Below are 27785 nucleotides of genomic sequence, written 5' to 3' on the forward strand. Positions count from 1 at the left end.
TAGCCAGATATACTGCATGGTTGTCCTGGAAACTGCAAGTTAGCCAGATATACTGTATGGTTGTCCCGGAAACTGCAGATATACTGCATGAGACAACCGTCACAGCCCTTAGGAGTGCAGTACAAGTAATCGACAAGCCAGTGGTCTCTATATGAGTGAGTGAGTATGGTTTTATGCCGCTTTTAGCAATATTCCAGTAATATCACGGCTGGGGACACCAGAAATGGGCTTCACGCATTGTACCCATGTCGGGGCATCGAACCCAGGTCTTCGGCGTTACAAGTGAACACTTTAACCACAAGGCTACCCGACCACCCCGGTCTCTATATAAAGAGTGGTCTGTAGGGACATCATGACAGCCTGGCCAGGTGACACTGGTCAACCAAATATACCTGCTGCACTTGCTTTCCGGCTGCTATCTCATCCAGCACTTGCAACAAATCAAGTGCAATAAATTACAAACTCATTTTGAAAATAATTCATTTTATTGCCATATCTCAGAAAAAAATCACTTGTAAATTTGAGAATGTTACAATAAACGGCTAACAGCAGTCAGGAGGAGCATGATGGGACATAAACATAGTGTACTGTCAGGACAAGCAACTGATACATCGTGATATGATCTTCATAGTGCAGAGACAATCCTGTACACACTAAATATGACCCTCACAGTGCCAGAATGTACAAACCCCCAAATATGATCCTCACACCTGATATGATCCTCAAGTCCCGGAATAAACACACCTCTAATATGATCCTCACAGTGCCGGAACGTACAAAGTACACGTCCTCAATATGATCCTCTCACTGCAGGAACATACAAAGTACACGTCCTCAATATGATCCTCTCACTGCAGGAACATACAAAGTACACGTCCTCAATATGATCCTCTCACTACAGGAACATACAAAGTACACATCCTCAATATGATCCTCTCACTGCCGGAACATACAAAGTACATGCCCGCAATATGATCCTCACACTGCTGGAACATACAAAGTACACTCCCTCAATATGATCCTCACACTGCCGGAACGTACAAAGTACATGTCCTCAATATGATCCTCTCACTGCCAGAACGTACAAAGTACATGTCCTCAATATGATCCTCTCACTGCCAGAACGTACAAAGTACATGTCCTCAATATGATCCTCTCACTGCCAGAACATACAAAGTACACGTCCTCAATATGATCCTCTCACTGCCGGAACATACAAAGTACATGCCCGCAATATGATCCTCACACTGCTGGAACATACAAAGAACACTCCCCCAATATGATCCTCACACTGCCGGAACACACAAAGTACATGCCCCCAATATGTAGGTCACCACAGTCGGCCCTATGTTAACCTAACATGGCAACCTGTCTGGCAAACCAATGGTCGATAGTGAGGGTGTCACTCCAAGCCACAGTCATGGTCATCAATTAGTTCTATTCCCAAGTACATCCAAGTTGAAGGAAGTCAACTTGATCTGCTGGGCCACCCCTCAGCCATCAAGGATACCAACGATGACCACGATCACCCATTTGCCCCAACTCTGTATTGCTGACATGCAGTTTTCTTACAAGCGCTGGATGGTGATTATGCATTGGATTTACTTGAGGACAAATGCCACAGTCAGAAATATACCAATATCAGAGCAGCCTATGAATAACTAAACTAGGTCTGACCAGACAAACCAGAGATCGATGTTATGAGCAAGGCCCAACTTGGAGGCATGATGACACACAATCTACCACATCAAGCGCCTTATCCCTTGGTCAGCTCTTATGACAAGTATAGGTTGCTGGGGACCTGTTCTAACCAGGAACCCACAGGGCTGATGCCGAGTCAAGGACATGTTACAGAAATGATAAACTACTGTCATGAACAGGCATTTTCTTCCATGACAGAGCTGCTCGTCAGGGTTGGTCAGGATGACATTGTATGTTGGGTGCAGAATGTGGGACTTCACTGTCGGCATAAAATACCGACCATGATATTAGAAAAAGGGGCTTTACCCAAGAAACATAAAACATTACATGTTTGTAAAACAACTCCATTTAGTCCCTGTTACATTATTTTCATGCTTAAAGCTTGAAAATAATATTGAAATTAAATTGGGAGTTTTCAACATAATTTCTTAAGTCGAAGCTTTTACAATAAAAAAAGTGTGGAATATTTCAAATATAGCCTCTTCAAAATGTGAAAACACCTAACAAATCTTGGTCCCATGGCAACATAAACAGATGGATACCAAACAATTGAAATTGTTTCCCGAACAAAACAACTAGGAAACAAATGGAAGAAATGATATGACTTTGTGCACAATTAAAAAAACACTAAAAAAACATAAAAGAGCATAGCAATGTAACAACATGTTATATGCATAATTTCATCAAATAATTTACACAAATGTCACTGACAGTACAATTTATTGACATCCAATGTATGAGAACAAACTGATTCACAAGAAACTGATAAGAAGCATAGATATCTTGCTGTACTGTACTGACAGGGCCCACATTGACAGGGCCTCTCCCTGTACCACGGACCACATGTAGATGGCCTCTCCCTGTACCAGGGACCACATGTAGATGACCTCTCCCTGTACCAGGGACCACATGTAGATGACCTCTTCCTGTACCAGGGACCACATGTAGATGGCCTCTCCCTGCACCATGGACCACATTCAGATGGCCTCCCCCTGTACCAGGGACCACATGTAGATGACCTCTCCCTGTACCAGGGACCACATTCAGATGGCCTCTCCCTGTACCAGGGACCACATGTAGATGACCTCTCCCTGTACCAGGGACCACATTCAGATGACCTCTCTCTGTACCAGGGACCACATGTAGATGACCTCTCCCTGTACCAGGGACCACATGCAGATGACCTCTCCCTGTATCATCATGTGTGGTTTCTCCGCTGTGTCTCACACAGATTATGGGTGTATGGTAGACAGTGACAGAATACTAAGATGAGGGCAAAGACAGGACAAGGCATGTCTTTATCATTGTTGATTCCTAGTAGCTAACAGATAGCTGCTCAATGGTCCATATTATCATAACTGATTATTATCAGTACTTGGACATATCTGCTACTTAGACATATTGGTAGACAAATGTTTACTGGTCAATGTTGTTGGTCATATTCGCTACATGGTCATATCCGCTATTTAAATGGATGGCCCCTTTTCCATGACTACAGCTACCAACTTGACCTTCTGTAACCTGAACAGGAATATTGGATGCGAATTCTGCTATCAATGAAATAGGATGGTGTTTGTGGTGACTGATAACTAGCAATGACAGACAGGCGAGGATGTACACCATGCCAAAAAAGGACTGCCTCTGGTATGTATATATACTGAACGAAAAATGTTAGGGATCATGAATAGATTTTTGGAAATTCTTTTGTAGTGAGCACACAATTTTCAGTATATGCTACTTGTAGACTTGCATCTGAAGTGTGATGAACCTAGTTATGATAGCTGCATACATCCTCAATGGAAATAACCAGAACTCACCACATAGATACGAAGTACATATCCCACATGAGGATGGAGGAGTCGGGGTGATGGCGTGTGTATAGTCATCATTGTCACTCAATGTATGGATGAGTTAGCAGAGAGGTGAGGAGCTGGATTTGGCTTGACTAATGTTCACTTCAGAAGTGGAGATAGAATCAAGGTCAGTTTCAGTTGAAGTCAAGGTCAGGGTTGAGTTTTAGTGTAAGGGTCAAGGTCAGTGATGAAATTAATGGTAAGGGTCAAGGTTAGTGATAGTGTTCGAGCCAAGGTCAGCAATGAGATTAATGGTAATGTCAAGGTTAGTGATAGTGTTCGAGCCAAGGTCAGTGGTTAAGGTAAAGGTCAGTTATAAAGTTAGGGTAAAGTTCCGGATTGCAGGGTTGTGGAGGTAGAATTACTTGTCAGGTAGTCAGTTCATGTGCTATTCTTATGTCTAGGACATCTGACTAGGGGTAGGTGTCAGGGAGATATGCATTTGCTGAAGGTCAAACTGATAAGCAAAGGTGTTAATCATTACAAAAGAATGCACAATGCTCCATAAACATAGCATGATATAGAGAATATTTATACTGTGAACACAAAGGGAGCAAGTTCAGTTGTCACAGAGTAACACACACAGACAGACAGACGTCCATGTTCACACCACTCTGTGTCAAGAGTATGTGTGTCTGCTTATTAAGCACATGTTCAGCCAAACCAAGGCCCTTGTAAGCAGTTCAACAATTGACAGGCAACCATCACATCTCTACAATAATGTTGTCCTTATTATGTATCACCATGTTCAAAAAGTCATTCTCCTTATTATGACATACTAGAAATACTATTCACAAAATTCTTACTTCTTACATTAGCACAACATATACACCACGAAATTTCCAGCTGCACCAAAATTGCACTTAGTATTTCAAAATCACATGATGATTTAGTTGCATTCAGTCATTGGAATTATTATGACTATTTATTCGTGCAAACATACCCCTTAAGAGTGTTTACAAGAACAGGCTTCAGTTGGAATAGGACGTTTAGAGTTGGCTGAAAGAAACAAGGGTGTATAATATACAAACAAAAAATATATATATTTATATAGGTTACCATGGATACGATGCAGCCATGGCAACACATTTCTTAATTCACATGAAAATATTTACATATTCTGTATCACACTGAGGATGACAAAATAGTTTAAAAATAGTTTCATCAATATGATAACAGTGTGTAAATAGTACATATAATTTGCATATGAATAATTTGAAATCAACACAATCACTGGATACGTGTAAAATGACCTGGATCGGCCTAGCTTCACAATGTACATAGATCAACGCTTAAACATTCCTTGTTGAAAGATGGCGTTCCCAATATCTATGTACAGAACAACAAATCTATGTACAGTAAATGTACATTTAAAATGAATTCAAATGATAATTCATCTTGTAGAAATGGCTGTTATATCGTCTATTTCCTTCAATGAAATGTACGCCAACAGGTGTGATTGGTGACAGCATGAATGATGTCTTCAAATATTCTCAAGCATAATTAAGATTGGTAACTTTCAAAGAGTTCATGGAAACATTTTTCAATAATTTACCCAGTGACCATATACCGATATATGTTCTCTGAGGTATCAGTTCAATTGATAAAATATAATTCATATTGCTCTCAAGAAATGGATAATATAAGATATTCAAATTATGTGTGATTTTTGCCAACTTTTAACTGCTGATTAGCACAAAATGTCCAAGGTTTTCTTATGAAACAAATATGAAGTATCAGCTAAAAACCACTGATATGAGCATGAAGAATCCTTCAGAGGCCTACTGTAACTTGTGAATACTATTACCACACAATGGAGTCATATATCCAAGTCATTATGCACATGGACTACACATCCTGTTTCTACTGGGAGAAGTGATATGGATTACATTCCGTGACAACCCACAGTGGTGTATAGACACATCAAACATACAACTACAAGACTGCCCACAGTGATATATACACACATAAACATAAAACTCCATGATAACCCACAGTGATATACCGGTATACACACATAAAAATGTGACTACCTTGTAGCTCTCGCCTGTAAAGTCATGACAATATATGTACAAATATGGATGTGAATGAAATAGAAAACAACATTCCCAGAAATTTTATAAAACTTTGTAAAATTTCATTTGAAATCCTATAAGATGCTTCCAGCATTTAACAAAAACAAGAGTCCCTTACATAGTTCAATAAAAGTAGCAAGCTAAGTGAATACATGAAAGAAACACATTGACAAAGTTACACCTCAGCTTCCACAATGATGCAGAAAAACAAATAATTATAATAAATCTATCAATTTATGTTGTATTTCTTTCCCCAATTTAACAAAATGCAACTCATGAAAAAACAAATTTTGTACCAAAAAAAAAGGATTGTTATTTTCTGTTTTATTCACAATCCTAGGCAATATTAACATTCATGTTAAGTCATAGTGATTTGGCACTTATCAAGTGTAGAAGAATTCACTGATACATCAGGGTTATGGGAGGTCGGGGAACAAGAGGTCCGACATCCTGGTTAGACTGTGACCTACCCAGACACGGAGTCACTCTCCCGTCATCTTATGACAAAGCCAGTAGGCAATGAAAAATAATGAATACCTACTGTTGAAATGAATAACGTTTAGCCACAGGGTCATACCGTCAACATTTGTTTGAATTTTTGAGGTGTGTAGGTCTTTTTAGACTCTTGCCACAAAACATTTTAATGCTTCATTATTAACTTGCCATCATCTTACTCGGACATTAAACTTGTATATAGTTGCCATATATTAGGTGACCTAACAGTGGTGTGGGTGCTTGGCAACAAGCCTTGACCCAAACCCTAGTACAACACGTTACAAAATAACTAAAAAACTAAATTGACATTGTACATAAGGGGAGGTCACTCTCAACAACAATATTCAAAGCAAATTTCACAATGTTATAAAATAAGGAAACATTTACACACAGAAAAACAATAAAAGATATGTTGATATTTTTTTAGAAATGTCTATCATAGGTAGCTGGTTTGTTTCCAAAAGCAAGTGTCATATTACATCAAAGTTTTCGCAGCCATGGCAATCAACACTTCTTAGTAACCCTCGGATGTGAACTGAAGCTATCACTGCTCCTGTGATATGCAAGGAATAAAGAAAATATGAATTTGTTTCTCTCAAACATACAGAAATGATTATTAAAAAAATTAATTACATTCTGAAGAGATCAAGCCTAAAAAAATATCCAGTAGTTAACAATTGAATAGCACATTATGACAATTACACAGTTGCTAAATGTTAAACACCTATTTGAAAATCAAATGCATTGTTCAAGTGTTGAGATTGTTCATTATATACATGTCCACACAGTTGTTCTAAAACAAGTTAAGGACCACCAATCCCACGACAGATGAACTATAGTAATTTGAAAGAATCGGGTGGTCCTTAACCCTTTTTAGAAGTATATATAATAGACTATTAGCTATTACAATGGTAGATGCCGGTTCTCCACATAATAATACTGCCACTCTACATCTAAGTTCCCTACTGCCTACATTCTAGCTCAGTTCATCAATAATCAATTAACCATCCATTTTTCTATCTTTACTTTGTTTTTATTGACAATTTCAAGTACTAGAATATGAGAAATTCCTGAAATCCTGCAAATAGTATGGTCTACAGAGAAAGCATTTTGAATGAGATTTATGATGATGATAGTTGTTTTCCATGCAGCTTTTAACAGTACCTCTGTTTGATCATGTAGTGGTCAGTGTGATAAACGATGGCTGGTTTCAGGTGAGGAGCCAGCCTTGAGCCAGGTCAGTTTGACGTACTCGGAATATAAGTACCTATATGATGACCCTCACTATGTTTAGACACAGACTCAAGGTCACACAGAACACAGCAACTGTGTGAGGGCATTATTGAAACTGGCCACCATCTGTGCAGCCATCTTGTCTAACGTAAGCCGAGTCACCAGGTGTATCTACAGGTGTGAAGGGGTTCAGTCAGTTCATACCTGTTCTCTTTGGGATTACAAAAATACCCCTAAAAAGTATCTGATTTTTATTTTACTTCACATTTTTCAAAATTTAAGATCCGCCCTCCAAAGAAAGTGTAACAGAAGCAGCATTTAGGTTGAGTATGCATGTTAACACCAAAACTGACGGATTATCAAATTGTTTAAAGCCAATAGTTTCACGTTACATCCGGAATACAAAAGCATATAACAATAATATGCATTAGAAGTAGAACATTATTTTGGCATAATCATACACACATTATATGCCTTACTGATGGAGTGCTTGGACATAACATCCAATGGAAATTGATGGAATCTGGTGTGAAGAAGATGGAGACGTTCAGCAGACAGCAAAAACTTGAATACACAACTTAAACATTTGAACAGCCACAAGGAATACAATCACCAACACTTACATGTCATATAAGATTGCTGCTGCCTTTAAGCATCTATATTTTCGAAAACACTTAGAGTGCAATTTATTCTCTAACATTAAGCAACCATAGCTTGCTTTCGTTTAATTTCAACAAATTTAACATTATCACTGATTTCATGTGGTACATGAGAAAACATCATTGAAACATCATGTGGTTTGAAACCAGATCATACATAAAAATGATTATGATCAACATTATGTTTTGGTAAAATTATATTATTTACAATTAAATACATCTCTCTGCTACTGACATATGTAAAGAGTATGATATGTACACTGTGTCATTATGCACTGCTTGTGAATAAACCCTGGGTTTCGTCTGTGCACATTTCACAATATCACTTGCAGACAAGTGATGAAGGTATCCATCCATCACTGTCAACACTGCGTCTCAAGATGAACCAGCTGCTTCATACGTCATCGTCATATACTAAAATGTGGTTGGTCCTTGAACATATAAGTTTCCAGAGTTATCTCCCTTCAATTCTCTGCAGAACTATTAATGTGGTCATGAACAGGAAAAATACAGAGATAACGTCTATCGTAAAATGTAGATAAAAAATATTGATTATTGTTATTGAGTTTGTCAATTTAATCCTCCTTAATAACCTATATATAGTCGTCTTTTGGAGTGGGTGCCAAAGGGAGACAACTGCTCCTGCATATATATATATATACATATATATATAATTCCAACATATGTCTTACATGAGCACCAACTCCAAGAACCAATCATTATCAATTAATCAGTGCACAGTCAAATATATACATCAAGGCAAATGTCATCTAAAAATATTGTTCTTGTCATGAAGGATATCACAACTTTTCCGAGAAGATAATGTTATCAGATACTCCATTTCCAGAGGCTCCAGCAGCCTTATGACTGTCATGGCGAGTTATCTTTGTTAGCGTGACTGGTTCCTTTTTCCGCTCTATAGCCCGTTCTCGCATGTTTATACCACTGGTAATAAGATTGCCAAAGCCCTCTTGGTGAGCAAACGCATAGCCTGACCGTAGTGACCTTGTGCTTCGACGCATCGTGGACTGTCTTCGCACATGAAGGTCACGTGATCGTGACTTAACCTTCTTGATTCGCTGTCGTAGCCGTACCTTATCAGCAAGGGATGGAGTAATGTTCGTCTGGTAGAATCGGTAGGCCACGACAGGCACTATGAGCACTGTACAAGTCAGAAGGAGACTGAACCAGAACTGGGCGGAGGAGAACACCTCAAAGGCCACACCCACGTATAAGTAGTTGATGCCTTCGGAGTAGAAGGCGAGGATGAAGCAGAAATAGTAGATGATGCTGCCCCATACAACGAAGTGGTTAAACCCGGTCCAGTACGAAGTGTCAAGTGCACACTGAAACACAGATGGAAAAAGTCAGAGTTGATATATCTAAAGGTGGGGGATTCAAGATGCACAATGAATTCTCACATATTTCCATATAGCATATTTCCAGTATGTATGGGAAAGCCTACTAAAACTCGTGCACAAATGTGGTAGATTATACACTTTGAACAATATAGGATTCAGATCACAACCAAATTATCCTGGCACATAAAAGGGAAGCAATTCTGCGTAAGATGTCTTAGAACAGCAGCTTCTGCAAGCCCCTTACCCCAGCACTGAGGCATAACTTACAATCAAAACTGACAGGCTTGGATCCCAAGGCAACATTGGTTTGATTGGTTTGTTGTTTAACGCCGCACTCAGCAATATTCCAGCTATATGACGGCGGTCTGTAAATAATCGAGTCTGGACCAGACAATCCAGTGATTAATATCATGATCATCGATCCACGCAATTGGGATCGATGACATGCATCAACCAAGTCAGCGAGTCTGACCACCCGATCCTGTTAGTCGCCTTTTACAACAAGCATGGGTTGCTGATGACCTATTCTACCCAGGCATCTTCACAGGTCCCCAAGGCAACAACATATTAAGTGAGTGAGTGAGTGATTTGGGTTTAATTCTGCCAATATATTTTTCCGGTTAAGCATGCCACCTTAATGTGGGAGGAAAGCCTGAAGTGATGCAGGTCTCAAGACTTTAATCACTTTGGTGAAACCCACGAGGACGTGAAAGGTGCTGAAAAACCTAGAAACAATCGGGGCAAACCTGGACTCAATTAGGCCCAAGGGATGCAACTATGCACATCAAATTGCAGCATTGTAGATGACTTGAACCCCCTTGCCTTCACATATTAAGTAATACAGTGTGTTTCACAAGTTCCTACCCTGACATTGACAGCAACGACGAGGATGGAGGACACGACACAGCCGAAGGACTGCTGGTCCACTTCCGTCTTGCCATCTGGACCGATGGCGTAGTTGAAGGCACCATATGGTATAAAGAACAACACAAGGGAGGTAATGATGCCTTCCAGGGTACTGTACATAAATGTCTTCTTGTTGAAGAGTGCGTCTTTCAGCCCCGGGGCGTACAGCTTTGGGTAGCGGATGGAGTAGTCGTCATTCACATCCTGGAGGACACAATACACATCGAATCAAGCAGTAGCATCAACTGAAGTGGTTGCTTGTCCAACAGACTCATCTAAAAGAACACTGAGGATGCCAAGCTGAATTTGAGTCCCAATACAAACATTTGAGTGAGTGAGTGAATGAGTTGGGTTTAACGCCGCTTTTAACAGTATTCCAGTTATATCGCGGCGTGTCAGCTTAATGAGGGAGGAAAGCCTGAAGTGATGCAGGTCTCAAGACTTTAATCACTTTGGTGAAACCCCCGAGCACGTGAAAGGTGCTGAAAAACCTAGAAACAATCGGGGCAAACCTGGACTCAATTAGGCCCAAGGGATGCAACTATGCACATCTAATTGCAGCATTGTAGATGACTTGAACCCCCTTGCCTTCACATATTAAGTAATACAGTGTGTTTCACAAGTTCCTACCCTGACATTGACAGCAACGACGAGGATGGAGGACACGACACAGTGAGTGAGTGAATGAGTTGGGTTTAACGCCGTTTTTAACAGTATTCCAGTTATATCACGGCGTGTCAGCTTAATGAGGGAGGAAAGCCTGAAATGATGCAGGTCAGACGTTTACCACTTCGGTGAAACCCACAAGCATGGGTATGGTGCTGACAAACCTTGAAACATAATTGGGGCGAACCGGGATTCAAACCCACAATCATAGGTTTCTGTGTGCCCAAGGGACGCAACTCTGCACAGCGAATCGTGGCGCCTTAGGCACAAACATTGGACTTACATGGCATAGTTATATCCTTTTTCATACTCAAAATTTGATCGGAAAATGTTTTAGACACCATTGCTGGAATCATCCATGAAAAACATCAGATCAATAAGTCTTTTTTAGAGGAGATATTGAAAATGTATTGATAGTTTACAGAAGTAATGATGGACAGACAGATGAAGGAGAAAGTGCCAACACATAAGTATGTGAACTTGCGAATCTGGTCAGTTTTGAAATAATCAAAATTTCAAAAAATATTTTTTTGAAAAGTTTACATAAACTTTCAGGATCAGTACAACATCAGGTGAGATGAGTAAGTAAGAGAGTGACTGAGTTTGGTTTTATGTTGCTTTCAGCAATGTTCCAGCAATATCATGGCGGTGAACACCAGAAATGAGCTTCACACATGGGAATCGGGAATCGAACCCCGGTCTTCTGCATGACGAGCGAATGCTTTAACCACTAGGCTACTTGACCGCCCCTCAGGTGAGATGAAGCCACTGGATTTCTGAACATTAAATGAACAAGGTTATATTGTGCTTGACTTACCTGGTCGAAGATACCGAGGACCAGGATGGGGAGCGATGTGTAGAACAAGTTGTACAAGGAAATGAAGTAGGGGTCGTACAACGTCTGAAATTGAAGATGTGCAGAAACAATGTCAGTTGTCAACTACCAATCTCCAGTATAAGGACTTTATCAAATCAAGAATGAGCCATAGCATATGAGACAAAACTTTAAGCACATCATGAATTTACATTTACTGAAACTGAAAAAAAACCTGAAAAAATGTCAAAAGTACTCACCTGAGCTGAGAAGCCACAAAAGAAGGCATACCAGAAATGGCACAATGTGAATGCAAAGTTTTTGTAAAAGAAATATCGCAGAAATTTGCACATTCTGAGGTAGGACCAACGGCCATGGACGAGCAGCAACCTTTCCAAGTAGCGGAACTGAGCCATGGAGAAATCACTGGCCAACACGGCCTGCATGCCCTCTTGACCACTGATGCCGACACCGATGTGCGCCACTGTGGACAGAATGAAAACACACTGAGAAACTGTACAAGGAGCTGAAGACCTAAACTGTACACACATAGCAGTCGGTCATAAACTGTACACAGGAAAAGGAATGTGAGGATGGGAGAGTTTGAGTGAGTGAGTGGACCAACCTAAAGCAACACCAACAATGGCCTTCAAAGGTGGGAACCAAAGCATAGTTTCAGGGACAGATCACCCACTATACTACTTCGCATTGTGGTAAGGTTTAAGAAGGTGGCTCACTGACTTGGTGTATTCATTTAGATTATGGCTGATACAGCCACTTCAGTGTGTGCCGGGCAACAAACGTTCTTAGAGAAAACAACAAGGCAGACTGAAAGTTTGAAATTGGCTGAATTGTGAGTATACTTGAACACTACATGTATTTCCAGTTTAAAGCAAATCTGCTTCAGTTACGATGTGAAGCTTACTTTTGATCATGCTGACATCATTAGCCCCATCTCCTATTGCAAGCGTGACTGATTTCTTGTGTTTCTTGACCAGGTCGACCACGAGGGCCTTCTGGAGTGGCGTGACCCTGCAGCAGATGACGGCCTTGCAGCTTGACCCCAGGTCCAGCAGCAACCTCTCCAGCTCTGGCTTCAGGGCATACGCCTGTCAGACACAAATATCACATAATGTACAACACTCGCGGTAATACACACACCGGCTTCAGGGCATACGCCTGTCAGACACAAATATCACATAATGTACAACACTCGCGGTAATACACACATCGGCTTCAGGGCATACGCCTGTCAGACACAAACATCACATAATGTACAACACTCGTGGTAATACACACACCGGCCTCAGGGCATATGCCTGTCAGACACAAACATCACATGACGTACATCACTGGCGGTAATACACACACCGGCTTCAGGGCATACGCCTGTCAGACACAAACATCACATGACGTACATCACTGGCAGTAATACACACTCCGGCTTCAGGGCATACGCCTGTCAAGCACAAACATCACATGACGTACATCACTGGCGGTAATACACACACCGGCTTCAGGGCATACGCCTGTCAGACACAAACATCACATGACGTACATCACTGGCGGTAATACACACTCCGGCTTCAGGGCATATGCCTGTCAGACACAAACATCACATGACGTACATCACTGGCGGTAATACACACTCCGGCTTCGGGGCATACGCCTGTCAAGCACAAACATCACATGACGTACATCACTGGCGGTAATACACACTCCGGCTTCAGGGCATACGCCTGTCAGACACAAACATCACATGACGTACATCACTGGCAGTAATACACACACTGGCTTCAGGGCATACGCCTGTCAGACACAAACATCACATAATGAACAACACTCGCGGTAATACACACACCGGCTTCAGGGCATACGCCTGTCAGACACAAACATCACATGACGTACATCACTGGCGGTAATACACACACCGGCTTCAGGGCATACGCCTGTCAGACACAAACATCACATGACGTACATCACTGGCGGTAATACACACTCCGGCTTCAGGGCATACGCCTGTCAGACACAAACATCACATGACGTACATCACTGGCGGTAATACACACTCCGGCTTCAGGGCATACGCCTGTCAGACGAAAACATCACATGACGTACATCACTGGCGGTAATACACACTCCGGCTTCAGGGCATACGCCTGTCAGACACAAACATCACATGACGTACATCACTGGCGGTAATACACACTCCGGCTTCAGGGCATACGCATGTCAGACACAAACATCACATGACGTACATCACTGGCGGTAATACACACTCCGGCTTCAGGGCATACGCCTGTCAGACACAAACATCACATGACGTACATCACTGGCGGTAATACACACTCCGGCTTCAGGGCATACGCCTGTCAGACACAAACATCACATGACGTACATCACTGGCGGTAATACACACACCGGCTTCAGGGCATACGCCTGTCAGACACAAACATCACATGACGTACATCACTGGCGTTAATACACACACCGGCTTCAGGACATACGCCTGTTAGACACAAACATCACATGACGTACATCATTGGCGGTAATACACACTCCGGCTTCAGGGCATACGCCTGTCAGACACAAACATCCCATGACATACATCACTGGCGGTAATACACACTGCAGGGCAGGGCAGATACAAGAAGAGGAACAAAAGTTGCCCGGACAATGTTTTTTTTAAGTAGTGAGTGAGTGAATGTTTTTTTACGCCGTAGTCAGACATAATCAAGAAGGTTAACAACCACATTGCCATCTTCTCCTACCGGGTACCCATTCACTGCTTGATGAACAGAGGCACATTTGAACAAAGTCACTTGCCCAAGGAGACACCACATGTGTTACATGTGCTTCAGTGTGGTGTCCTACTGAAGCCCAAGAAACTCTCAGGAGCCAAGCTGCAGAACACGGTCACCCATCCAAGGACTTTCCGTGTCCGACGTTGCTTAACCTGATTTGTGTCCTGTGCCTTATCACAGTGATTTGTGAATCAGTGGAAGAGCCAAAACAGTGGTTGATAGCATGAAAAGGATCCAAGGAATGATGATCAACTATTTACCTGGGCCCACTTGCACAAAACGATCTTAGCACTAAGACTATTGTAAGCCTATGTTAAAGTATGGGAGTTAAGATCATCTTAGCGCTAAGATCGCTTTGTGCATGTGGGCCAGGTCATACATTGTGACCACTTCCTCATATTCCACTATCGTAATACGAAATAGTCGGGTGATCCTTAACTTCTTTTGAGTAGAATACATAGGATACGTAGTGTGTTGTCATCTTCCACAACACCCTTTTAAGATATCTAATTCATATTCTGGACTATAAAATAGCTACTAATACACCAAGTCTAAGAGCACAAATCTTCTCCATACCAGACTGTGACCATTTATGACCACTGCAAATTCGCCATATTCATCCGAGATGGCAACATTTCCATTGGCTCCGTTATAGTGGGCTCCCTGGCCGTTGGCGATGACGACTCCATCGTGTGGCTTGCCGGTCTTCATCTTGTCAATGTCTTCCAGGGCCTTCCGCAGCTGGGCTTCCACCTCCTCGAAGGAGTCGGCATCAATGATGAATGGCTCCTCCATCTCCTCCGTCAACAGGCGGCAAGAGTAACCAATATTGATGGCCGTCTCTGAAACACGGCGCACACTTCTGCTGAAGATTTTAGCACAGAACAATTCTTACACTGAATTATACTAATTAAGTAGAGAAGTCAATTGTCCTCTATGTGACCTTGTAAAGGAAGAGGACATACCCTGTTTGTCTCCAGTGAGGACCCAGATCTTGATGCCAGCCAAGGCCAGGTTGGCAATGGTCTCTGGCACACCGTCCTGTAGTTTATCCTCAATGGCTGAGGCACCAATGAGACACAGGTTCTGCTCAATCTCCTCGAATACATCATCCATCTTGTCATCTCTGTTGTCCAAGGTTGTACTGAAGAACAAAGAGGAAGGTGTTAGTCTAGGCATATAAACCTCCAGTGACGTCATCCTATTGTTCTCCAGTCGGGCTAAATCTCATAAATAGGGATGTTGTAATGTCCCTGGGATTTTATAGGATATCCCTGGGATTTTATAGGATATCCCCGGGATTTTATAGGATATCCCAGGGATTTTATAGGATATTCAAGTCATATTTGCTATATGATATGTTATAATAACCCTGGGATTTTATTAATACAACTTTTTACAGTTTAGATTGTAACATATGAATGTTTCTCGCAAAAAAATTATTTTGCATTTGAACACAATGTAATGAAATGTAAAATCAAAAGAAAAATGTTTTCTTCATAATCCCGAGCATCGAACACGCAACCTTCGTGGTACACTACTGGACTAGAGACGCGCTGATGAATCAGAATGCTTTTAAGAATGTCTTTTTCATATGCAAGCAACAGACATTTACGCCTGTTTCCTAAGATTCATGGAAAGTATGTTTGAAAAATGTTGATAAATGCTGTTTAAAGTTTCTTTTCTTGGTTTATAAGTTAGTTACACTTTCCCTTTTTTGTTTTTTATGAGACTTAAAAACCTCATCCTCTAGATAATACCTCAGGCTTGACACTTTTTATCACTTGGATTCGGGTTTAAATCTCACAAAAACCATCTGACGTATTTTTTCCTACACACAACTGAAATGTTTTTGGTTTTCAGACGGCAGACTGATGAAAGAAATTCCCTGTGTGGGAGACCAAGAAATGGGACACAAATTGTACCCAAGTGGTGGATTATCCAGGTAGATAGATCGTAACATTGTTACTGCAAATATCGTTTTGAAAACATCAAAAGTGGTGTGTAAATAAGGTTTAAGTGTGCTTTTGTCCTGTCTATCAATTTCAAAGGCTGAAACGAAAATACAGCAGAGGGTGAGCCTTATATGCAGAGGCTCCACATATGGTCTTGTTTGAGGAAAATACCTCCATAATTCCATGCTTGATCACACAAGGTACCTCCCAAATTACACTTACCCGGAGAGACACATACACACACTTAACACACACATACACACAGCTTCAATCTCACTGCCTCACCTGGCTTCATGATATTTCTTCCTCCATTCCACATAGAAGTTTTCGTCGATGACCTTGGATGCACAGCACAGCGTCCTCAGACCTATCTGAGCAAACTCCTGCAATAGAAGGGCAGAATGTCACCTCAGTAATAACTTGGGACTGTTTAAATCATCAAATCTAGAAAGTGAAGTGAATGTTTTTCACAACCCCAGTCATCAATCCTTCAGCTATAACACAGCAGCATTAAAATAATAAGACTTTGGAACAGCCAACGACTGCATGCATTAGAACAATGGTACAACAATGTCACAGAGTCACATATGCTAAACACCCATTGTCCATGCCAGTTGCGCTTAACAACAAATATGTGATGGGTACCAGAAAACATGTGACGAAGTACAAGAAGACACACGTGACAAGGTACCAGCACACACACGTGACAAGGTACCAGCACATGATGAGGAACAAGAACACACGTGATGAGGTACCAGAACACACGTGACAAGGTACCAGCACATGATGAGGAACAAGAACACACGTGATGAGGTACCAGAACACACACGTGACGAGGTATCACAACACACACGTGACGAGGTACCACAACACACACGTGACGAGGTACCAGTACACCCACGTGACGAGGTATGATAACACACACGTGACGAAGTAGCAGAACACACATGTGACAAGGTATCACAACACACGTGACAAGGTACCAGTACAAACACGTGACGAGGTACCACAACACACACGTGACGAGGTACCAGTACATACATGTGACGAGGTATCACAACACACATGTGACAAGGTACCAGAACACACATGTGAACAAAATTCTTTAGTCAAAGGTGTGGTCTTTAGCAAATGTCGAGTGGTATATTACACATCAATAGAAATGTGCAATATGGACTACAAGGCAAGGGAACTCACATTAAGGTGGTGTGAAGTAATTTCCTTCAGTTCAGCACAGGATCTGTCCAAACGCTCGAATATGACTGAGTCAGCTCCCTTACAGTACAGCGTGATGACACCGTCCTTCTTCACGATCACCTGGAGAACAGACAACCTCACAACCATCACATGGACAAAGCAGCTGTTATATCTCACTCACAAATGACTTTTCAAAATGACAGCCATTTGTAGGAACCAATATTTCATTATTTTGTTAGCTCAAACATCATCTTGGCAGTTTTTCGCAGACTAAACTTATTTGAATCTTTGTCCCCATGACAGAGTTGTGTATCTGGTATAGTGTTGTTCTTACCGACATCCTCTTACGGACGTTGTTGAAGTCCAGAATGCACAGCAGATCGTACACTTCCTGTTTGCCCTGGACTTCTATTGTGATGGTGTTTGGTGTCCGAGACTACAAGCATAGAGACAGGGGTCATGTAAACCTCAGGCAATCTGTTGTATGCTACATGCATTATGTAAAGATAGAGTAGCTCCCAAAGACGAGACCCAGCCTTCCCAAATATAAGCTTAGAATTTTTACATTTAGGTTTACAATATTTTTTGATGAAAACTACAAAGTCTTTGTAACTTTCAAACCAATTTCATAAAGTTTTGCTCAATTCTTAAATTATGCATAAATTTTAGCCCCCCCCACCCAAAGGGCCCTCTTATCTTACTGTGTCCTTTAACCTATGGTATGCACAATATTTTAGCGGTGAACATGTTTGCAGTATAAAGAAAAAAATACTTTTCAGGTTTGTTTATTTTTACATGAAGTTTAGGGGTTGTTCGAAATTGAGGACCAAAGTTAAAAGAGTTATCACTGAATGTGTCAATGTGACTTTGATGGTATGCCAACTTATCTCCCTGCTACACATCCCCCAGTTGGCTACAGCTGCACTTACCTGGCCCCCTGCTACACATTCCCCAGTTGGCTACAGCTGTACTTACCTGACCCCCTGCTACACATCCCCTAGTTGGCTACAGCTGTACTTACCTGACCCCCTGCTACACATCCCCTAGTTGGCTACAGCTGTATTTACCTGACACCCTGCTACACATCCCCTAGTTGGGGACAGCTGTACTTACCTGGCCCCCTACTTTTTCATCCCCCAGTTGGGTACAGCAGTGCTTACCTGGCCCCCTGCTACACATCCCCTAGTTGGCTACAGCTGTATTTACCTGACCCCCTGCTACACATCCCCCTAGTTGGCTACACCTGTTTTTACCTGGCCCCCTGCTACACATTCCCCAGTTGGCTACAGCTGTATTTACCTGACCCCCTGGTTGGCTACACATCCGGTTGGCTACAGCTGCACTTACCTGACCCCCTGCTACACATCCCCCAGTTGGCTATAGCTGTATTTACCTGACCCCCTGCTACACATCCCCTAGTTGGCTACAGCTGTATTTACCTGACCCCCTGCTACACATCCCCTAGTTGGCTACAGCTGCACTTACCTGACCCCCTGCTACACATCCCCCAGTTGGCTACAGCTGTACTTACCTGACCCCCTGCTACACATCCCCCAGTTGGCTACAGCTGTACTTACCTGGCCCCCTGCTACACATCCCCCAGTTGGGTACAGCTGTACTTACCTGGCCCCCTGCTACACATCCCCTAGTTGGCTACAGCTGTATTTACCTGACCCCCTGCTACACATCCCCTAGTTGGCTACAGCTGTATTTACCTGATCCCCTGGTTGGCTACACATCCCCTAGTTGGCTTCACATTCCCTGGTTGGCTACAGCTGTACTTACCTTGAAGACATAACCAAAGTTCCGTGCAGCTGACACCAGAGCCCCTTCATCAGGGGACTGAGCCTGGTACTCCAGGTTACCTGCAACAATTCATGTTGAATGTACATGGAACAAGTACTGGTAAACAGGCAGATATCAGGCATTAGTTGGACATGTTGAAGGGTTCCAGGGCAACATACCTCGCAGTAGTAGAGGGATCCCTTGTACAACATGCCACAGTCGGCAATGTTTAGGCTGTATTAAAGTGGCCTAAGTGTAATAGTCTACTGAGGACAACGCAATGGTAAATAACACAAGCAATGATCATGCAATCAAAGTACCACAACACGTGCAGCCATGTCACTTAGTCTGTCTCCAAGACCCTAGGAATATATCAAGAAACAAACCCAACTAAGTCCAGAACTATTTGGTAAGTCTGGATGGCCTCAGCCCTGAAATTAAGCAATGTTTTGGGTTCCATTTGGCTGTAGATATCTGTAGATACATATTCTTAAATAAAATAAGTACCATATCACTCAAGTCTTCGAAGGGCATATAGAAGAGATATACATAAGAGAGAGAATTTATTAATGTCAACATTTCTATATTCTGAGGAACATAAGGTTTCAGAGTATATGTTTACTCTTTCTTCAGGTGAATGGATGAAGTCCATTGTCCAGTTGACATCCACAAATTCTCACTCTGACCATATCACTGACCAGCTGACTGCCATGTCACGCGGCCCCAACAACAACATACTTTTCCTGGATTCCCTCTCGTGACACTGCCTCAAGGTCAAGGCTACAAAATGTGGTGCTGCACCTACCACTCTCCTTGGTCTCCGGCATTACTGTATGACACAGACTCAGCAGTCTGAAGAACTCCTCCACCTGGTGGTTGCCTCCCTTGGTGTGCTCCAGCAGACGCGAGTCGTAAAAATCAAATGACTTCTCTGCATATTCATTCCCACTGAAATCTACTTTGGGAGTTCTCTGGAATAGTGGAACAGATTCAGTGTGACTACTACAAAATCACTGAAAACATTTCAACAATCAAAAGGTATAAGACATTTTCATCTGGTTCCTAAAAGTTAGTAAGTCAAGATTTATCCACTTTGAGCAAATTTCTAGCCACATCACAGTGGGGTCAGCAGAAACCATCTCCCCCTATATTACCCATGTGGGAACAGATCCCAGGGCTTCAGCATCAGCAGCAACACTTGAACCATTGGACTACTCCACAACAAGTTAAACCATCATCCCATTGGAACATTTTGAATGCCAACATTATGACCAGACATATCAATGTGTGTATAGCCTATCGGGGTGATAACTGAATGATGTGACACGTGTTTCAATATTTCATAAAAACATAATGTTTTGGCAATGATTCCGTGAGAATTACAGAAAGTCCTAATGAAATACCTGGCCACACTGTTCAACTGGACCCTGATGTTCACACAATATTGTCAGATACTTCCAACAGCCCAGTATTATTGTGAGGTTCTGCAGGACATGACCCATTACAGTGTTACAGTGTTAACAGCAGTAGGTTTCCATGACAAGCAGCTGATTAGAAATCTTCTCAAGGCAAGGGAGTTAACGGACAAAATCCAGTTTCCACCCTTGCCGAACTAGGCTGGAATTTCAATGCTCGATCGTAGCACCATTGGCTCTTACGAGTTATGTCCCTTCCATTGACCAGTCAGATATTCCACGTCTCATCATTTGCATTTGCAAGTTACAGTTTGGCTGACCTAAGGAGTCCATGCATCGTCCACTCAAAAGCGCATAACAAATCGCCATCCAGTTCGTAAGCAACATGATGACTGCCAGGCAGATTTCAGTTGATTGCATGATTTGCAAAGCATGCGTACCACCAAATGGGCATCAACAGAATATTCCAAATCTGTTCATGCTTTTAATGACCCATTTTACTACATTATAGAACTTGATTATCGATCAAATAATCTTGACTGGGCATCACCATTTTGTGAAGCAAACCTATCCGTGACAACCTAATGTATTCAATGACAACAGAAGGAAACACACCTCTGTGATGTCCTGAGGGTTGCCTTCGTTGTCCAGCGGGTCGCCGTAAGATTTCCCACCTATAGATGCCTTGTTGAATGTCATGATGTTCTGAAATGAAACAACCAAATGTGAGTCATGTGAGTCACACGTCTTCACCACCTAGGTGATCCAGCGAGTGAGTTAAATATCTTCTCAACAAGGTGAGTGATTGAGTGAGTGAGTTATACATCATGCCTATGTTAACAATCTTCATACTATACTGACTGGTTAATAACCTTCATACAACACTCACTGGTTCATAATCTTCATACAACACTCACTAGTTAATATTCATCATACAACATGCATATGTAAATAATCTTCATACAACACTCACTGGTTCATAATCTTTATACAACACTCACTGGTTCATAATCTTCATACAACACTCACTGGTTCATAATCTTTATACAACACTCACTGGTTCATAATCTTCATACAACACTCACTGGTTCATAATCTTTATACAATACTCACTGGTTCATAATCTTCATACAACACTCGCTAGTTAATATTCTTCATACAACATGCATATGTTAATAATCTTCATACAACACTCACTGGTTCATAATCTTCACACAGCTTGCATTTGTTAATAATGTTCATACAACAATGCTGCACTCAGCAATATTCCAGCTATATGTCGGCGGTCTGTAAATAATCGAATCTGGACCAGACAATCCAGTGATTGAGATCATGTGCATCGATCCACGCAATTAGGATTGATGACATGCATCAACCAAGTCACGAGTCTGTTCATGTACCACTATTGTAAAACAGTCTTCCAACATGGACGGCTTGGTGAGGGTCCACTACCACCCCATAACTCTGTGTGTATGTGTGTGTGGCTGCTTGTACTAGTCCGGATTGATGCCCACTGAGATACCATCCCGCAGTTTAACATGAATACCCCACTCAGACACAGTATACTGACTCCGAGCCGACCAGTCCTTGTTTTACCCCCTTAATGCCGAGCGCCAGACAGGGTAACAACAAGTACCATCTTTTAACGTCTTTTGGTATGACATGGCCAGGGATCGAACCCCGGACCTTCCACTCTCCAGGCGGACGCTCTACCAGTAGACCATGGAGGCGGTCGGCGTTCTCAAAGACCTTTCCTTTCCCAATGAGTAGTAGTATTCAGTCTTGACCAAAGATTCATGAATAATTATTGTATTTATCATAATGCATTAAATAGTATTTCAAGTACTTATTTCTAAATCGCTAGGCATCGTCGCAAACTCAACAACACTACAACATACCTGTGTGAGAGTTCCTGTCTTGTCAGAGAAAATGTATTCAATCTGTCCTAGCTCCTCATTAAGGGTTGTGGTCCGAGCTTTGGCAGGGGTGTCCTTCTTGTCAAAGTACATCTTGACATCCCAGTTGATCCACAAGCTGTTGACTAGCCGGATAATCTCCACACTGTAAGCAGGCATAACACAATCAGTGAGGTTTTCTGTAAATGGAAACATTAAATACATTTGGACACTAAAGCCTGGCATGTGCAGTGAACTGTGTACTGCTTCCAGGTGGACGATGTCCTCAACACTGAAGATGGGTACACACCACTCATCTGACATACAGGGAGATGGAGACACACTACTCATCTGACATACAGGGAGATGGGGACACACCACTCACCTGACATACAGGCAGATGGAGACACACTACTCACCTGACATACAGGGAGATGTGGAAACACTACTCATCTGACATACAGGGAGATGGAGACACACTACTCATCTGACATATAGGGAGATGGGGACACACTACTCATCTGACATATAGGGAGATGGGGACACACTACTCACCTGACATACAGGGAGATGGGGACACACTACTCACCTCACATACAGGGAGATGTGGAAACACTACTCATCTGACATACAGGGAGATGGAGACACACTACTCATCTGACATATAGGGAGATGGGGACACACTACTCATCTGACATACAGGGAGATGGAGACACACTACTCATCTGACATATAGGGAGATGGGGACACACTACTCATCTGACATATAGGGAGATGGGGACACACTACTCACCTGACATACAGGGAGATGGGGACACACTACTCACCTCACATACAGGGAGATGTGGAAACACTACTCATCTGACATACAGGGAGATGGAGACACACTACTCATCTGACATATAGGGAGATGGGGACACACTACTCATCTGACATACAGGGAGATGGAGACACACTACTCATCTGACATATAGGGAGATGGGGACACACTACTCATCTGACATACAGGGAGATGGAGACACACTACTCATCTGACATATAGGGAGATGGGGACACACTACTCATCTGACATACAGGGAGATGGAGACACACTACTCATCTGACATATAGGGAGATGGGGACACACTATTCATCTGACATATAGGGAGATGGGGACACACTACTCATCTGACATACAGGGAGATGGGGACACACCACTCACCTGACATATAGGGAGATGGGGACACACCACTCATCTGACATATAGGGAGATGGGGACACACTACTCACCTCACATACAGGGAGATGTGGAAACACTACTCATCTGACATACAGGGAGATGGGGACACACTACTCACCTGAAATACAGGGAGATGGGGACACACTACTCACCTGACATACAGGGAGATGGGGACACACTACTCACCTCACATACAGGGAGATGTGTAAACACTACTCACCTGACATACAAGGAGAGGGGGACACATTACTCATCTGACATATAGGGAGATGGGGACACACCACTCACCTGACATATAGGGAGATGGAGACACACTACTCATCTGAAATACAGGGAGATGGGGACACACTACTCACCTGACATACAGGGAGATTTGGAAACACTACTCACCTCACATACAGGGAGATAGGTACACACTACTCACCTGACATATAGGGAGATGGGGACACACTACTCACCTGACATACAAGGAGAGGGGGACACATTACTCACCTGACAGACAGGGAGATGGGGACACACTACTCATCTGACATACAGGGAGATGGGGACACACTACTCACCTGACATACAGGGAGATGGGGACACACTACTCACCTGACATACAGGGAGATGGGGACACACTACTCATCTGACATACAGGGAGATGGGGACACACTACTCACCTGACATACAGGGAGATGGGTACACACCACTCATCTGACATACAGGGAGATGGGTACACACCACTCATCTGACATACAGGGAGATGGGGACACACTACTCATCTGACATACAGGGAGATGGGGACACACTACTCACCTCACATACAGGGAGATGTGGAAACACTACTCATCTGACATACAGGGAGATGGGGACACACTACTCATCTGACATATAGGGAGATGGGGACACACCAATCATCTGACATACAGGGAGATAGGTACACACTACTCACCTGACATAGAGGGAGATGGGGACACACCACTCATCTGACATACAAGGTGATGGGGACACACCACTCATCTGACATACAGGGAGATGGGGACACACTACTCACCTCACATAAAGGGAGATGTGGAAACACTACTCATCTGACATACAGGGAGATGGGGACACACTACTCACCTGACATACAGGGAGATGGGGACACACTACTCATCTGACATACAGGGAGATGGAGACACACTACTCACCTGACATATAGGGAGATGGGGACACACTACTCATCTGACATACAAGGAGAGGGGGACACACTACTCACCTGACATACAGGGAGATGGGTACACACCACTCATCTGACATATAGGGAGATGGGTACACACTACTCATCTGACATATAGGGAGATGGGGACACACCACTCATCTGACATACAGGGAGATGGGGACACACCACTCATCTGACATATAGGGAGATGGGGACACACTACTCATCTGACATACAGGGAGATAGGGACACAATACTCATCTGACATATAGGGAGATGGGTACACACCACTCATCTGACATACAGGGAGATGGATACACACTACTCACCTGACATACAGGGAGATGGAGACACACTACTCATCTGACATACAGGGAGATAGGTACACACTACTCACCTGACATACAGGGAGATGTGGACACACTACTCACCTCACATACAGGGAGATGTGGAAACACTACTCATCTGACATACAGGGAGATGGGTACACACCACTCATCTGACATATAGGGAGATAGGGACACACCACTCATCTGATATATAGGGAGATAGGGACACACTACTCATCTGACATATAGGGAGATGGGTACACACTACTCATCTGACATACAGGGAGATGGGTACACACTACTCACCTGACATATAAGGAGATGGGGACACACCACTCATCTGACATACAGGGAGATGGGTACACACTACTCACCTGGAATACAGGGAGATGGGTACACACTACTCACCTGGAATACAGGGAGATGGGTACACACTACTCACCTGGAATACAGGGAGATGGGTACACACCACTCACCTCACATACAGAGATATGTGTAAACACTACTCATCTGACATACAGGGAGATGGGTACACACCACTCATCTGACATATAGGGAGATGGGTACACACTACTCATCTGACATACAGGGAGATGGGGACACACCACTCATCTGACATACAGGGAGATGGGTACACACTACTCATCTGACATACAGGGAGATGGGTACACACCACTCACCTGACATACAGGAAGATGGGTACACACTTCTCATCTGACATACAGGGAGATGGGGACACACTACTCACCTCACATACATGGAGATGCGGACACACTACTCACCTGACATACAGGGAGATAGGGACACACTACTCATCTGACATATAGGGAGATGGGTACACACCACTCATCTGACATACAGGGAGATGGGTACACACTACTCATCTGACATACAGGGAGATGGGTACACACCACTCACCTGACATACAGGAAGATGGGTACACACTTCTCATCTGACATACAGGGAGATGGGGACACACTACTCACCTCACATACATGGAGATGCGGACACACTACTCACCTGACATACAGGGAGATGGGGACACACTACTCACCTGACATATAGGGAGATGGGGACACACCAATCATCTGACATACAGGGAGATGGGGACACACCAATCATCTGACATACAGGGAGATGGGACACACCACTCACCTGACATACAGGGAGATGGGGACACACCACTCATCTGACATACAGGGAGATGGGGACACACCACTCACCTGACATACAGGGAGATGGGGACACACTACTCATCTGACATATAGGGAGATGGGGGCACACTACTCACCTGACATACAGGGAGATGGGGACACACTACTCACCTGACATACAGGGAGATGGGGACACACTACTCACCTGACATACAGCGAGATGGGTACACACTACTCACCTGACATACAGGGAGATGGGTACGACAGTGTTGAGGATGATGAGGTAAGATAGAAACACCAGCACAGCAATTGTTGCAGCACCCTGCTCCTTGTCGTCATTCACAAAGTTCTCCCATGGCAGATACAATTGGAAGTCAAAGCCGACCACACTCTCCCAGACACCACAAGCAATGGTGGTCACGAGGCACATGGTCAAGAGGAACAGGAATATCTGAAAGGAATAGGTCATACTGTCAGTACAGGACACTTTCCTAAAGATCACAAGCCAGGAGTGTATTCCTGGTCCTTGCTTAAAGTGTTATAGGTCCCTGCTTAAAGTGTTATAGGTCCTTGCTTAAAGTGTTATAGGTCCCTGCATAAAGGGTTATAGGTCCCTGCTTGAAGTGTTATAGGTGCCTGCTTAAAGTGTTACAGGTCCCTGCTTGAAGTGTTACAGGTCCCTGCTCAAAGTGTTATAGGTCCCTGCTTGAAGCGTTACAGGTCTTTAAGAATTGACTTTCACTTCATATGGCGTCATTAGGTATGAACCTTCATAGAGTTAGGGCCAAACTTGCAGAGGGCCAGAGCTTGCCGATCATTGAAAGGTGATGATTATAATGAAACCGTATTCGACAGAACAAGCGCCTGGGGTGCTCTCAAAATAAGAAATAAGAACTCTTATTAGAATATAATTATGGTGAGAAAAAAAACAGAGTTGAAAGATTGTAAAGTTCGTTGTTTAGGCTGACAGCCTGAAATAATACAAAAGAAAAGTATGTGCGTATTATACACAAATAAAAAAGTCTTGTGTACATTGATCAATTGGAAGGGGTGCTAATTGGGATTGTTCACTAGCCAATAGCAAAT

The 27785-nt window shown here is 42.9% G+C and overlaps 1 protein-coding gene across 7 annotated transcripts in view; it reads right to left on the reverse strand.

The window, feature by feature from the left end:
* Positions 1-473: 473 nt before the first annotated feature.
* Positions 474-27785, reverse strand: part of LOC139442723 (phospholipid-transporting ATPase ID-like) — a 141408-nt gene continuing 114096 nt past the window's right edge. For all 7 annotated transcript variants that reach the window (XM_071223641.1, XM_071223712.1, XM_071224068.1 and 4 more), the window contains exons 11-25: positions 26939-27150; positions 22818-22980; positions 21535-21624; positions 20310-20475; positions 19505-19584; positions 18054-18155; positions 17720-17839; positions 16808-16905; positions 15533-15711; positions 15144-15409; positions 12689-12872; positions 12024-12247; positions 11767-11850; positions 10242-10487; positions 474-9362 (exon numbers count right to left, since the gene is read on the reverse strand). In XM_071223641.1, the coding sequence (XP_071079742.1) occupies positions 8817-9362; positions 10242-10487; positions 11767-11850; positions 12024-12247; positions 12689-12872; positions 15144-15409; positions 15533-15711; positions 16808-16905; positions 17720-17839; positions 18054-18155; positions 19505-19584; positions 20310-20475; positions 21535-21624; positions 22818-22980; positions 26939-27150 (2760 nt within the window). In that variant the 3' untranslated portion in view covers positions 474-8816. The remainder of the gene's footprint in view (positions 9363-10241; positions 10488-11766; positions 11851-12023; positions 12248-12688; positions 12873-15143; positions 15410-15532; positions 15712-16807; positions 16906-17719; positions 17840-18053; positions 18156-19504; positions 19585-20309; positions 20476-21534; positions 21625-22817; positions 22981-26938; positions 27151-27785) is intronic.

This window comes from Haliotis cracherodii, unplaced genomic scaffold (genome assembly GCF_022045235.1).
Source record: "Haliotis cracherodii isolate W230 unplaced genomic scaffold, xgHalCrac1.p SCAF_1, whole genome shotgun sequence".
Taxonomy (NCBI): domain Eukaryota; kingdom Metazoa; phylum Mollusca; class Gastropoda; order Lepetellida; family Haliotidae; genus Haliotis; species Haliotis cracherodii.